The sequence below is a fragment of the Oncorhynchus masou genome, chromosome 1 (assembly GCF_036934945.1).
Source record: "Oncorhynchus masou masou isolate Uvic2021 chromosome 1, UVic_Omas_1.1, whole genome shotgun sequence".
Taxonomy (NCBI): domain Eukaryota; kingdom Metazoa; phylum Chordata; class Actinopteri; order Salmoniformes; family Salmonidae; genus Oncorhynchus; species Oncorhynchus masou.
Window position 1 is genome coordinate 48117264 of NC_088212.1, and position 15021 is coordinate 48132284.

General features: G+C 46.7%; 1 protein-coding gene across 1 annotated transcript in view; it reads right to left on the reverse strand.

Annotated features, from left to right (window-relative positions):
* LOC135545663 (protein prenyltransferase alpha subunit repeat-containing protein 1-like) overlaps positions 1-3838 on the reverse strand; it is a 91531-nt gene extending 87693 nt beyond the window's left edge. The window contains exons 1-3 of the mRNA XM_064973448.1: positions 3163-3838; positions 2829-2851; positions 2545-2710 (exon numbers count right to left, since the gene is read on the reverse strand). Coding sequence (XP_064829520.1) covers positions 2545-2567 — 23 coding nt within the window. The 5' untranslated portion in view covers positions 2568-2710; positions 2829-2851; positions 3163-3838. The remainder of the gene's footprint in view (positions 1-2544; positions 2711-2828; positions 2852-3162) is intronic.
* Positions 3839-15021: the final 11183 nt, after the last annotated feature.

The following is a 15021-nucleotide window of genomic DNA, read 5'->3' on the forward strand; positions in this document are numbered from 1 at the left end:
TGACATTCCTGTGCAGAGAGCGTACTTGTCAGTCCTGAAGCCGTTGTTTCAAGAAGTTAGTGGACTCCTGAGTGGTGCATCGGTCTAAGTCACTGCATCTCCGTGCAAGAGGCATCACGACAGGCCCTGGTTCAAATCCAGGCTGTATCACAATTGGCTCAGCGCCATCCGTGTTTGGCCGGGGTAGGCCATCATTGTAAAAAGGGATGTTCTTAACTGACTTGCCTAGTTAAAATAAAGGTTCAATAAAATAAAAAATAAAACATTCAGGATCTTCTGATAAAGGGGTGGATAGTGAAACCTAAGTCTCCTTACTCCGCTACTGTTGTGTATGTAAAAAGCATGGACCAATGCACCTCTGTATTGCCTACTGCCTGATAAATCAGAAGACGGTACCTGACAGGCACCCATTACCCAGAATCCAAGACCTGACAGATATCCTTGGTGGCTACTCCTGGTTCAGCATCTTAGACAAGGGTAAAGCCTACCATCAAGGTGTCATAGCAGAGGGTTCCCAACATCTCACTGTCTTCATCACCCCCTGGGGACTCTATGAATGGGTGAGAATTCCGTTTGGACTCTCCAATGCACCCTCAACAATCCGGAGGAGCATGGAGGAGATGCTGAGCTCCCTCAGGGACGAATGCTGTATACCATACCTGGACGATGGTCTTTGCTATGCAAAGTCCTTTGACAAGCATGTGGATGGAATCCGCAAAGTCCTCAAGGCTCTCCAACGTCATGGAGTAAAACTCCAGACAGAAAAGTGCGACCTCTTCCGCCGAGAGGTCCGGTACGTGAAGCGCCTTGTGTCGGCCGAAGGGGTGAGGATTGACCCTAAGGACCTGAAAGCTGTGCTGTCCCTGAAAACCATGACACCACAGACAGTGGGTGACGTCAGGAAGATTCTTGGTTTCCTCAGCTACTACAGATTGTACGTCCAGGACTTTTATCAAATAGCCAAGCCACTCTATGAGCTGCTCCAAGTGAAATCTGGAATGCCACAAGGCCAGCCGTGCAGAATAAAGACCAAAGGCCCTCAGCTGTCCTCCAGGACTCTTGTGGACTGGACAGGCAAACACCAGAGCACCCTTGAACGCCTCGTTGACATGCTTGTGAACCCACCTTCGTTGGCATACACTAACTTTGATTTATCACTAGTACTGCATACCGACACTTCAAAGAAGGGACTCGGAGCCATCCTTTATCAACAGCAGGATGGGAAGTTGAGAGTAATCGGGTATAGATCAAGAAAATTAACACCAGCTGAGAGGAACTACAATTTGCACAGCAGAAAGCTTGAGTTCCTTGCTCTAAAATGGGCAGTGTGTGAAAAGTTTAGGGACTACCTATGCTACACCCCGTACTTCACCATTTATACAGATAACAACCCACTAACCTACGTCATGAGCACCGCAAAGCTTAATGCTGTCGGCCACTGCTGGGTTGGAGAACTGTCAGATTTCCGGTTCAACATTAAGTACAGGCCTGGAAAAATAAATATAGATGCGGATACATTGTCTTGTATCTCCCATGGATATCAATCAATATGTGACAGAATGCACTGAGGACCTGTCACAGGACTTTGTGCGTGCATAGAGGAAAGGGAGCCAAGCGGCCCAGAGGAAGGATGTGGCCTGGATCACTGCCCACCACATCTCCTCTGTAGACTCCAGTCATCAGCCCAGTGCACTTCTGCCAATGATAGGTCATGACGAGCTGGTGAAAGCACCGTGTGAAGATCCAGCCATTGGAGAGATTGTAAAGCTTGAGGAGACTGCTACAGTAGTTACTGATGAAATGAGAAAAGTGGTGAACTGGGTCACAAGGAAGATATTCTATGAGTGGAGAAAACTGCACCTGGAGAATGGGCTCCTATATAGACGGACCAACAGCTCGTCCTTCCTGTAAGGTACAGACCGGTAGCCCTTAAACATCTCCATGATGACATGGGACACATTGGTAGCAAAAGAGTACTCCACCTTGCGAGAGGTTCTACTGGCCATATATCGAGAACTATGTCACAAGGAAATGTCAGTACATAAAGCTGAATAAACCTGTCATGCATGTGCGAGCACCTATGGGTAGCATCATATCTAGCTCACCCCTGGAGCTCGTCTGTATGGATTACTTACATCTGGAGACCAGCCAAGGAAGTACTGAGTACATCCTGGTGGTGGTTGATCATTAATTTACAAGATTTGCTCAAGCTTACCAGACAAAGAACAAGTCCAGACGGACTGCAGCAGAGTGTACCTTTAATGACTTCCTACCCCGATTTGGATACCCCTTGAAACTGCATCATGATCAGGGTCGGAAGTTTGAAAATGTACTGTTCCAGCAGCTGTCAGGGGTTGGCCATTCCAGAACATCACCATACCATCCCCAAGATAAGAGATTGAGAGCCAGCTGAGAGATTTAACCGCATCTTGCTACAGATGTTGCGAACGCTTGCAGACAAAGAGAAGTAGAGATGGAAGGACCATCTTCCATAAATTGTACACGCATTCAACTTCACCCGGCATGAGTCCATTGGTTACTCACCCTACTATCTGCTCTGCGGTCATCAACCACACCTTCCAGTGGACTTGTTGTTTGGCTTTTTGGGAGAGAGAGACCGGAAGATGAAAGGGGCAGTTCTGTAACCTGGAGACCGAGTTCTGGTTAGGCACCTCAGTGAGCCGAGAGGGCCCGGGAAGCTAAAATCATACTGGGAAGGAAGGAACAGTTTGCAGACAACCTGGTAGACATAGTTCATTCCGAGGTTGGAGACAGGCATAAAACCAGAACACTGCACCGAAATTTGTTACTACTTGTGAATTACTTACCGGTTGAACCTCCACCACCGCTCCTTAACCAGCACCAAAGAAGTGCAGAGAAACAGACAGTCAAGAGTCAGTGATGTGGAAGAACACACTCACAATGGGGACACATCTGACTTGGATGATGAATGAACAGGAGGCTATTGGCTAAGGAACCGTCTGACTAGGACAGAACAATGAACTTCAAACCAGGTATCTGCAAGACCTCCCATGATATAAAGGGATTTAGTCCAAGTACTTATAACGGAAGAGGAAAGACAACCTGCAAATGAGTACCTACCTGATACAGCTCCAGTACCTGTAATGGAAGAACAAAGTCAACCTGAGAATGAACACTTACCTGATCGAAACGAACCAGAGCCAACGAATGAGCACAAGGAGCATCTCGAACATCTCCCCCCCTGTAGTTAATGCACACACAGAGTAGGCGGTCAACCTTCAATGCAATCACATCCTACAGGTAACACGCTTGGCGTAATATACAGTGTGCCTTACTTACCAGTATGGGAACACCTTACTACAGTGGCTGTTCCTTTAAAAGTTGCGTCATACAGCAGCACAAATTGTAGTTATTTACTTGTCAGCCATTGTTGCCAATAATGCTAGTTTGACCACCAGAGGGCATTTTTGAGAAGCATTTGACATCTCTTCAATATTGGCTGTACTAGAGAATTTAAAACCTTTTTATGTAAGAACATAGTATATGGGATTGATTAAGAAATTTCTCTTAATTCATTTGATTAATATTCAAATCAAATCAAATCAAATTTATTTGTCACATACACATGGTTAGCAGATGTTAATGCGAGTGTAGCGAAATGCTTGTGCTTCTAGTTCCGACAATGCAGTAATAACCAACAAGTAATCTAACTAACAATTCCTAAACTACTGTCTTATACACACAAGTGTAAGGGGATAAAGAATATGTACATAAGGATATATGAATGAGTGATGGTATAGAGCAGCATAGGCAAGATACAATAGATGGTATCGAGTACAGTATATACATATGAGATGAGTATGTAAACAAAGTGGCATAGTTAAAGTGGCTAGTGATACATGTATTACATAAGGATGCAGTCGATGATATGGAGTACAGTATATACGTATGCATTGTTTAAAGTGGCTAGTGATATATTTACATCATTTCCCATCAGAAACAAACACCTTTCTGGTAAGAAGAGGGGTGTGGGTGTATGCCTTATGGCTAACGAGGCATGGTGCGATGAAAGAAACATACAGGAACTCAAATCCTTCTGTTCACCTGATTTAGAATTCCTCACAATCAAATGTAGACCGCATTATCTACCAAGAGAATTCTCTTAGATTATAATCACAGCCGTATATATCCCCCCCCCAAGCATTTACATACATTTACATTTAAGTCATTTAGCAGACGCTCGAGCGACTTAACAATTGGTGAATTCACCTTCTGACATCCAGTGGAACAGCCCCTTTACAATAGTGCATCTAAATCATTTAAGGGGGGGGGGGTGAGAAGGATTACTTATCCTATCCTAGGTATTCCTTGAAGAGGTGGGGTTTCAGGTGTCTCCGGAAGGTGGTGATTGACTCCGCTGTCCTGGCGTCGTGAGGGAGTTTGTTCCACCATTGGGGGGCCAGAGCAGCGAACAGTTTTGACTGGGCTGAGCGGGAACTGTACTTCCTCAGTGGTAGGGAGGCGAGCAGGCCAGAGGTGGATGAACGCAGTGCCCTTGTTTGGGTGTAGGGCCTGATCAGAGCCTGGAGGTACTGCGGTGCCGTTCCCCTCACAGCTCCGTAGGCAAGCACCATGGTCTTGTAGCGGATGCGAGCTTCAACTGGAAGCCAGTGGAGAGAGCGGAGGAACGGGGTGACGTGAGAGAACTTGGGAAGGTTGAACACCAGACGGGCTGCGGCGTTCTGGATGAGTTGTAGGGGTTTAATGGCACAGGCAGGGAGCCCAGCCAACAGCGAGTTGCAGTAATCCAGGCGGGAGATGACAAGTGCCTGGATTAGGACCTGCGCCGCTTCCTGTGTGAGGCAGGGTCGTACTCTGCGGATGTTGTAGAGCATGAACCTACAGGAACGGGCCACCGCCATGATGTTGGTTGAGAACGACAGGGTGTTGTCCAGGATCACGCCAAGGTTCTTAGCGCTCTGGGAGGAGGACACAATGGAGTTGTCAACCGTGATGGCGAGATCATGGAACGGGCAGTCCTTCCCCGGGAGGAAGAGCAGCTCCGTCTTGCCGAGGTTCAGCTTGAGGTGGTGATCCGTCATCCACACTGATATGTCTGCCAGACATGCAGAGATGCGATTCGCCACCTGGTCATCAGAAGGGGGAAAGGAGAAGATTAATTGTGTGTCGTCTGCATAGCAATGATAGGAGAGACCATGTGAGGTTATGACAGAGCCAAGTGACTTGGTGTATAGCGAGAATAGGAGAGGGCCTAGAACAGAGCCCTGGGGGACACCAGTGGTGAGAGCGCGTGGCGAGGAGACAGATTCTCGCCACGCCACCTGGTAGGAGCGACCTGTCAGGTAGGACGCAATCCAAGCGTGGGCCGCACCGGAGATGCCCAACTCGGAGAGGGTGGAGAGGAGGATCTGATGGTTCACAGTATCGAAGGCAGCCGATAGGTCTAGAAGGATGAGAGCAGAGGAGAGAGAGTTAGCTTTAGCAGTGCGGAGCGCCTCCGTGATACAGAGAAGAGCAGTCTCAGTTGAATGACTAGTCTTGAAACCTGACTGATTTGGATCAAGAAGGTCATTCTGAGAGAGATAGCGGGAGAGCTGGCCAAGGACGGCACGTTCAAGAGTTTTGGAGAGAAACGAAAGAAGGGATACTGGTCTGTAGTTGTTGACATCGGAGGGATCGAGTGTAGGTTTTTTCAGAAGGGGTGCAACTCTCGCTCTCTTGAAGACGGAAGGGACGTAGCCAGCGGTCAGGGATGAGTTGATGAGCGAGGTGAGGTAAGGGAGAAGGTCTCCGGAAATGGTCTGGAGAAGAGAGGAGGGGATAGGGTCAAGCGGGCAGGTTGTTGGGCGGCCGGCCGTCACAAGAAGCGAGATTTCATCTGGAGAGAGAGGGGAGAAAGAGGTCAGAGCACAGGGTAGGGCAGTGTGAGCAGAACCAGCGGTGTCGTTTGACTTAGCAAACGAGGATCGGATGTCGTCGACCTTCTTTTCAAAATGGTTGACGAAGTCATCTGCAGAGAGGGAGGAGGGGGGAGGGGGAGGAGGATTCAGGAGGGAGGAGAAGGTGGCAAAGAGCTTCCTAGGGTTAGAGGCAGATGCTTGGAATTTAGAGTGGTAGAAAGTGGCTTTAGCAGCAGAGACAGAGGAGGAAAATGTAGAGAGGAGGGAGTGAAAGGATGCCAGGTCCGCAGGGAGGCGAGTTTTCCTCCATTTCCGCTCGACTGCCCGGAGCTCTGTTCTGTGAGCTCGCAATGAGTCGTCGAGCCACGGAGCGGGAGGGGAGGACCGAGCCGGCCTGGAGGATAGGGGACATAGAGAGTCAAAGGATGCAGAAAGGGAAGAGAGGGTTGAGGAGGCAGAATCAGGAGATAGGTTGGAGAAGGTATGAGCAGAGGGAAGAGATGATAGGATGGAAGAGGAGAGAGTAGCGGGAGAGAGAGAGCGAAGGTTGGGACGGCGCGATACCATCCGAGTAGGGGCAGTGTGGGAAGTGTTGGATGAGAGCGAGTGGGAAAAGGATACAAGGTAGTGGTCGGAGACTTGGAGGGGAGTTGCAATGAGGTTAGTGGAAGAACAGCATCTAGTAAAGATGAGGTCGAGCGTATTGCCTGCCTTGTGAGTAGGGGGGGAAGGTGAGAGGGTGAGGTCAAAAGAGGAGAGGAGTGGAAAGAAGGAGGCAGAGAGGAATGAGTCAAAGGTAGACGTGGGGAGGTTAAAGTCGCCCAGGACTGTGAGAGAGGTGAGCCGTCCTCAGGAAAGGAGCTTATCAAGGCATCAAGCTCATTGATGAACTCTCCGAGGGAACCTGGAGGGCGATAAATGATAAGGATGTTAAGCTTGAAAGGGCTGGTAACTGTGACAGCATGGAATTCAAAGGAGGCGATAGACAGATGGGTAAGGGGAGAAAGAGAGAATGACCACTTGGGAGAGATGAGGATCCCGGTGCCACCACCCCGCTGACCAGAAGCTCTCGGGGTGTGCGAGAACACGTGGGCGGACGAAGAGAGGGCAGTAGGAGTAGCAGTGTTATCTGTGGTGATCCATGTTTCCGTCAGTGCCAAGAAGTCGAGGGACTGGAGGGAGGCATAGGCTGAGATGAACTCTGCCTTGTTGGCCGCAGATCGGCAGTTCCAGAGGCTACCGGAGACCTGGAACTCCACGTGGGTCGTGCGCGCTGGGACCACCAGATTAGGGTGGCCGCGGCCACGCGGTGTGGATCGTTTGTATGGTCTGTGCAGAGAGGAGAGAACAGGGATAGATAGACACATAGTTGACAGGCTACAGAAGAGGCTACGCTAATGCAAAGGAGATTGGAATGACAAGTGGACTACACGTCTCTAATGTTCAGAAAGTTAAGCTTACGTAGCAAGAATCTTATTGACTAAAATGATTGAAATGATACAGTACTGCTGGAGTAGGCTAGCTGGGAGTGGCTGCGTTGTTGACACTACACTAATCAAGTCGTTCCGTCGAGTGTAATAGTTTCTACAGTGCTGCTATTCGGGGGCTAGCTGGCTAGCTAACAGTGTTGATTACGTAACGTTACGTTAAAAGAACGACAATAGCTGGCTAGCTAACCTAGAAAATCGCTCTAGACTACACAATTGTCTTAGATACAAAGACGGCTATGTAGCTAGCTAGCTACGATCAAACAAATCAAACAGTTGTACTGTAATGAAGTGAAATGAAAATGTGATACTACCTGTGGAGCGAAGCGGAATGTTGGCCGGGTTGCTAGGTTCAATTCGGTAGACGTTGGCTAGCTGTTGGCTAGCTAGCTCGCAGTATCTCCTACGTTAAGGACGACAAATAGCTGGCTAGCTAACCTCTGTAAATTAAGATAATCACTCTAAGTCTACACGCTCTAAACTACACAATTATCTTGGATACGAAGACAGCAAAGACAACTATGTAGCTAGCTAACACTACACTAATCGAGTCGTTCAGTTGAGTGTAATAGTTTCTACAGTGCTAGTGGACGTTAGCTAGCTGCTGGGCAGATAGCAGTGTAGACTACGTTAGGACGACGAAATACGATAATTACGCAATTATCTTTGATACAAAGACGGCTATGTAGCTAGCTAAGAAGAAATTGCTAAGATTAGACAAATCAAACCGTTGTACTATAATGAAATGTAATGAAAATGTAATGAAAAGTTATACTACCTGCGGACCGAAGTGTAGATGCGACCGCTCGCTCCAACCCGGAACCGGATGAGCAGACACATCGATGGCTCTGAACGACCTTTATTTAACTCTTTGCAAACTGGAAACCATTTATCCGGAGGCTGCATTCATTGTTGTTGGGAATTTTAACAAGGCTAATCTGAAAACAAGACTCCCTAAATTTTATCAGCATATCGATTGCGCAACCAGGGGCGGAAAAACCTTGGATCACTGTTACACTAACTTCCGCGACGCATATAAGGCCCTGCCCCGCCCCCCTTTCGGAAAAGCTGACCACGACTCCATTTTGCTGATACCTGCCTACAGACAAAAGCTAAAAAAAGAAGCTCCCACGCTGAGGTCTGTCCAACGCTGGTCCGACCAAGCTGACTCCACACTCCAAGACTGCTTCCATCACGTGGACTGGGACATGTTTCGTATTGCGTCAGATAACAACATTGACGAATACGCTGATTCGGTGTGCGAGTTCATTAGAACGTGCGTTCCCATAGCAACGATTAAAACATTCCCTAACCAGAAACCTTGGATTGATGGCAGCATTCGCGTGAAACTGAAAGCGCGAACCACTGCTTTCAATCAGGGCAAGGTGTCTGGTAACATGACTGAATACAAACATGCAGCTATTCCCTCCGTAAGGCTATCAAACAAGCTAAGCGTCAGTACAGAGCCAAAGTAGAATCCCAATTCAACGGCTCAGACACAAGAGGCATGTGGCAGGGTCTACAGTCAATCACGGACTACAGGAAGAAACTACAGGTGTTTAAAAACCAAGAAAAACTAAACCCTCAGGGTTGGCGCTGTAAAACGTGAAGGTCGGTAGTAGGCTACAGTACAAAAAGCATAACATTTCCACACCCTAATTGTAGCCTAACCAATACCGAAACGGAGATTTAGTGAAAATAAAAATCGAATCGATTTATCAAGACCAGTCCCCATGCTTGTCTCAGAGCAGTGCTGTCTTTTCCCCCTTCCACTTGCCTCTTTCATTAATTTTTAAAAGAGTATTTTCCAGTAAGCAATTTGTATACCTTCATTAGCCTAGAGTACTTTGTTCCTAAGTGGCGCCGGAAGAAAAAGAAGCAATTTTACGGGCGCTCAACCAATTGTGCAATTATGTGGGGTTTTTCACGTTATTTGTAACTTGTTTTGTACATAATGTTTCTGCAACCGTATCTTAAGGCAAAAAAGAGCTTCTGGATATCAGGACAGCAATCACTCACCTCGGATTAGATGAAGATTCTTTCTTCAACAAACAAGACACACAAGACATTCTCCAAACAACCGGCACGGCCGACATCCACGTTATTTGCAAGAGGAAGCGACGCAGGTACAGAGGACAAAGAGCCGGATGCCTGGTCAGGACCCGGAAAAGGCGAGTGGGAAAGCTGCCGTTACCATCAATACTACTCGCCAACGTGTAATCATTGGACATTAAACTAGACGAGGTACGATCACGAATATCCTACCAACGGGACATCAAAAACTGTAATATCCTATGTTTCACGGAATCGTGACTGAATGACGACATGGATATTCAGCTAGTGATCCCACCGACAAGATAGAACAGCACACAGACGAGGGGGGGGGGCAGTCTGAGCATATTTGTAAACAACAGCTGGTGCACGAAATCTAAGGAAGTCTCTAGATTTTGCTCGCCTGAAGTAGAGTATATTGTGATAAATTGCAGGCCACACTACTTGCCTAGAGAGTTGTCAGCTATACTTTTAGTGGCTGTTTATTTACCACCACAAACAGATGCTGGCACTAAGACCGCACTCAGTCAGCTGTATAAGGAAATAAGCAAACAGGAAACCACTCATCCAGAGGCAGCGCTCCTAGTGGCCTGAGACTTAAATATAGGGAAACTTTAATCAGTTCTACCAAATGTCCAACAACATGTTAAATGTGCAACCAGAGGGAAAAAAATTCTAGATCACCTGTACTCCACACACAGAGACGCGTACAAAGCTCTCCCTCAACCTCCATTTGGTAAATCCGACCACAACTCTATCCTCCTGGTTCCTGCTTACAAGCAAAAATTAAAGCAGAAAGCACCAGTGACTCTGTCTATAAAAAAGTGGTCAGATGAAGCAGATGCTAAACTACAGGACTGTTTTGCTATCACAGTCTGGAACATGCTCCGGGATTCTTCCGATGGCATTGAGGAGTACACCACATCAGTCACTGGCTTTATCAATAAGTACATTGAGGACGTCGTCCCCACAGTGACTGTACTCACATACCCCAACCAGAAGCCATGGATTACAGGCAACATTCGTACTGAGCTAAAGCTGCCGCTTTCAAGGTGCGGGACTCTAACCCGGAAGCTTACAAGAAATCCTGCTATGCCCTGTGACGAACCATCAAACAAGCAAAGTGTCAATACAGGGCTAAGATTGAATCATACTACACGGGCTCCGACGCTCATCAGATGTGGCAGGGCTTGGAAACTATTACAGACTACAAAGGGAAGCACAGCCGCGAGCTGCCCAGTGACACTAGCTTACCAGGCGAGCTAAATCACTTCTATGCTCGCTTCGAGGCAAGCAACACTGACGTATGCATGAGAGCATCAACTCTTCCGAACGACTGTGTGATCACGCTCTCCGTAGCCGAAGTGAGTAAGACGTTTAAACAGGTCAACATACACAAGGCTGCGGGGCCAGACGGATTACCAGGATGTGTGCTCCTGGCATGTGCTGACCAACTTGCAGGTGTCTTCACTGACATTTTCAACATGTCCCTGATTGAGTCTGTAATCCCAACATGTTTCAAGCAGACCATCATAGTCCCTGTGCCCAAGAACACAAAGGCAACCTGCCTAAATGACTGCACGTCCGTAGCCATGAAGTGCTTTGAAAGGTTGGTAACGGCTCACATCAACACCATTATCCCAGAAACCCTAGACCCACTCCAATTTGCATACTGCCCCAACAGATCCACAGATGATGCAATCTCTATTGCACTCCACACGGCCCTTTCCCACCTGGACAAAAGGAATACCTATGTGAGAATGCTATTCATTGACTACAGCTCAGCGTTCAACACCATAGTACCCTCAAAGCTCATCACTAAGCTAAGGATCCTGGGACTAAACACCTCCCTCTGCAACTGGATCATGGACTTCCTGATGGGCTGCCCCCAGGTGGTGAGGGTAGGTAGCAACACATCTGCCACGCTGATCCTCAACACTGAAGCTCCCCAGGGGTGCGCGCTCAGTCCTCCCCTGTACTCCCTGTTCACCCATGACTGCATGGCCAGGCACGACTCCAACACCATTATTAATTTTGTCGATGACACAACAGTGCTAGGCCTGATCACCGACAAAGACGAGACAGCCTATTGGGAGGAGGTCAGAGACCTGGCCGGGTGGTGCCAGAATAACAACATATCCCTCAACGTAACTAAGACTAAGGAGATGATTGTAGACTACAGGCAAAGGAGGACCGAGCACGCCCCAATTCTCATCGACGGGCCTGCAGTGGAGCAGGGTGAGAGCTTCAAGTTCCTTGGTGTCCACATCAACAACAAACTACAATGGCCCAAACACACCAAGACAGTAGTGAAGAGGGCACAACAAAGCCTATTCCCCCTCAGGAAACTAAAAAGATTTGGCATCAGTCATGAGATCCTCAAAATGTTCTACAGCTACAACATCGAGAGCATCATTGCCTGGTACGGTAATTGCTCGGCCTCTGACTGCAAGGACCTACAGAGGGTAGTGCGTACGGCCCAGTACATCATGGGGCTAAAATGATTGCCATCCAGGACCTCTACACCAGGCGGTGTCAGAGGAAGGTCCTAAAAATTGTCAAAGACCCCAGCCACAGACTGTTCTCTCTACTACTGCATGGCAAGCGGTACCGGAGTGCCAAGTCTAGGAGAAAATTGCTGCTCAACACTTTTTACCCCCAAAGCCATAAGACTCCTGAACAGGTAGTCAAATGGCTACCCGGACTATTTGCATTGTGTGCCCCCCCCACTCAACTCCTCTTTTTACGCTGCTGCTAGTCTCTGTTTATCATATATGCATAGTCACTTTAATTATACATTCATGAACATACTACCTCAATTGGGCTGACCAACCAGTGCTCCCGCACATTGGCTAACCGGGCTATCTGCATTGTGTCCCACCCACCACCCGCCAATCCTCTTTTATGCTACTGCTACTCTCTGTTCATCATATATGCATAGTCACTTTAACCATATCAACATGAACATACTACCTCAATCAGCCTGACTAACCTGTGTCTGTTTGTAGCCTCACTACTTTTGTAGCCTCGCTACTGTATATAACCTGTCTTTTTACTGTTGACCTCATGCCTTTTTTGCACTATTGGTTAGAGCCTGTAAGTAAGCATTTCACTGTAAGGTCTACACCTGTTGTATTCGGCACACGTGACAAATAAACTTTGATTTGATTTGAAATAGAGGCTTTTTTTGCTGGCGTTCTATAAGAACTCCTTCTTCTTCTGTCACCTATTTACATACATCGCCCTCATGCGGCAATGTTTGTAACACAAAAAGGGGTCTATAACAAGTCATTCTAAAATCCCATACGGAAAAATGAATTGTGTAAAAATGGTTGCACGGTAGGTTTTATGGGTATTATGACTCATACTAGGATACTCAATCGAGAGAGAATCTATGCTACTAGCCTCATGACATGAATATGCATAGCCATCTCGAGATAACTCCGATATAAGTGTTTTTTCTCAAAGTTGCCGGGATGTCACGTGTAACAGTACACTCTTAACAATTTAAGCATTACAAAACTTCTATTCGATCAAATAAACCTCATATCGGCCATCATTGTAAATAAGAATTTGTTCTTAACTGACTTGCCTTGGTAAATAAAGGTTAAATAAAATAAAATAATAAATGTAGCAAATAATAGGATGACTTCCCACAGTCAAAGTCCTGCAATTTGAGCTAATAGTAAGACGCTAATATTTGTGTAAACTTTACAGAGTTGTGTTCTGTGGGTGTTACTGAGTAGGCTGATCAGGTTTTGTCTAGAAGGGATACAGTTTTTGTCATACACACACTTTCTCACACTCTCTCACCCTTCCACTTCCTCCCTCCATTCCTCACATCTCTCCTCCTCTCCAACAGGACTCTCAGAGCCTGGGTGGAGGGGACAGCAAAGGATGCTGCTATTGGCTAAAGGGTACGGAGTATTCTGACATTGGCACGCTGGTCTGGATGATCATGCTGAGTGATGGTCTCCATAACTTCATTGACGGGCTAGCCATCGGAGCATCATTCACTGCCTTAACGTTCCAGGGCATCAGCACCTTTGTGGCCATACTCTGTGAGGAGATCCTCCATGAGCTAGGTGAGTCTACATACAGTTTGAAATCCACACAAATTAGAGGATATAAGGTTATATATAAACAAACTCAGCAAAAAAAGAAGTCCTCTCACTGTCAACTTTGTTTATTGTCAGAAAACTTAACATGTGTAAAAATTTAGGTGAACATAACAAGATTCAACAACTGAGACATAAACTGAACAAGTTCCACAGACATGTGAATAACAGAAATGGAATAATGTGTCACTGAACAAAGGGGGGTTGGGGTCAAAATCAAAAGTAACAGTCTGTTGTGTGGCCACCAGCTGCATTAAGTACTGCAGTGCATCTCCTCCTCATGGACTGCACCAGATTTGCCAGTTCTTGCTGTGAGATGTTACCCCACTCTTTCACCAAGGCACCTGCAAGTTCCCGGACATTTCTGGGGGGAATGGCCCTAGCCCTCCCCTCCGATCCAACAGGTCCCAGACGTGCTTAATGGGATTGAAATCCTGGCTCTTTGCTGGCCATGGCAGAACACTACCATTCCTGTCTTGCAGGAAATCACGCACAGAACGAGCTGGTGGCATTGTCATGCTGGAGGGTCATGTCGGGATGAGCCTGCAGGCAGGGTACCACATGAGGGAGGAGGCTGTCTCCTCTGTAACGCACAGCGTTGAGATTGCCTGCAATGACAACAAGGTCAGTCCGATAATGCTGTGACACACCGTCCCAGACCATGACAGACCACCACCAAATCGATCCCGCTTCAGAGAACAGGTCCGTCCTGTCTCCCTGTAGCACTGTCTTAGGCATCTCACAATATGGGTATTGCAATTTATTGCCCTGGCCACATCTGCAGTCCTCATGCCTCCTTGCAACATGCAAGTTCACGTAGATGAGCAGGGACCCTGGGCATCTTTCTGTTGGTGTTTTACAGAGTCAGTAAAAAGGCCTCTTTAGTGTCCTAAGTTTTCATAACTGTGACCTTAATTTCCTACCGTCTGTAAGCTGCTGGTGTCTTAATGACCGTTCCACAGGTGCATGTTCATTAATTGTTCATGGTTCAATGAACAAGCATGGGAAACTGTGTTTAAACCCTTTATAATGAAGATCTGTGAAGTTATTTGGATTTTTACGAATTATCTTTGAAGGACAGGGTCCTGAAATAGGGATGTTTCTTTTTTTGCAGAGTTTATATGTATGTATAATATGTATCACACAGTACCATTTCAAAGTTTGGACACACCTACGCATTCAAGGGTTTTTCTTTATTTTTACTATTTTCTACATTGTAGAATAATAGTGAAGACATTAAAACTATGAAATAACATATGGAATTATGTAGTAACCAAAAAAGTGTTGAACAAATTAAAATATATTTTATATTTGAGCTTCTTCAAAGTAGCAACCTTTCACTTGACAGCTTTGCACACTCTTGGCATTCTCTCAACCAGCTTCATGAATGCGGAATACATTTAAATTAACAGCCATGTTAAAAGTTAATTTGTGGAATTTCTTTCCTTAATGCATTTGAGC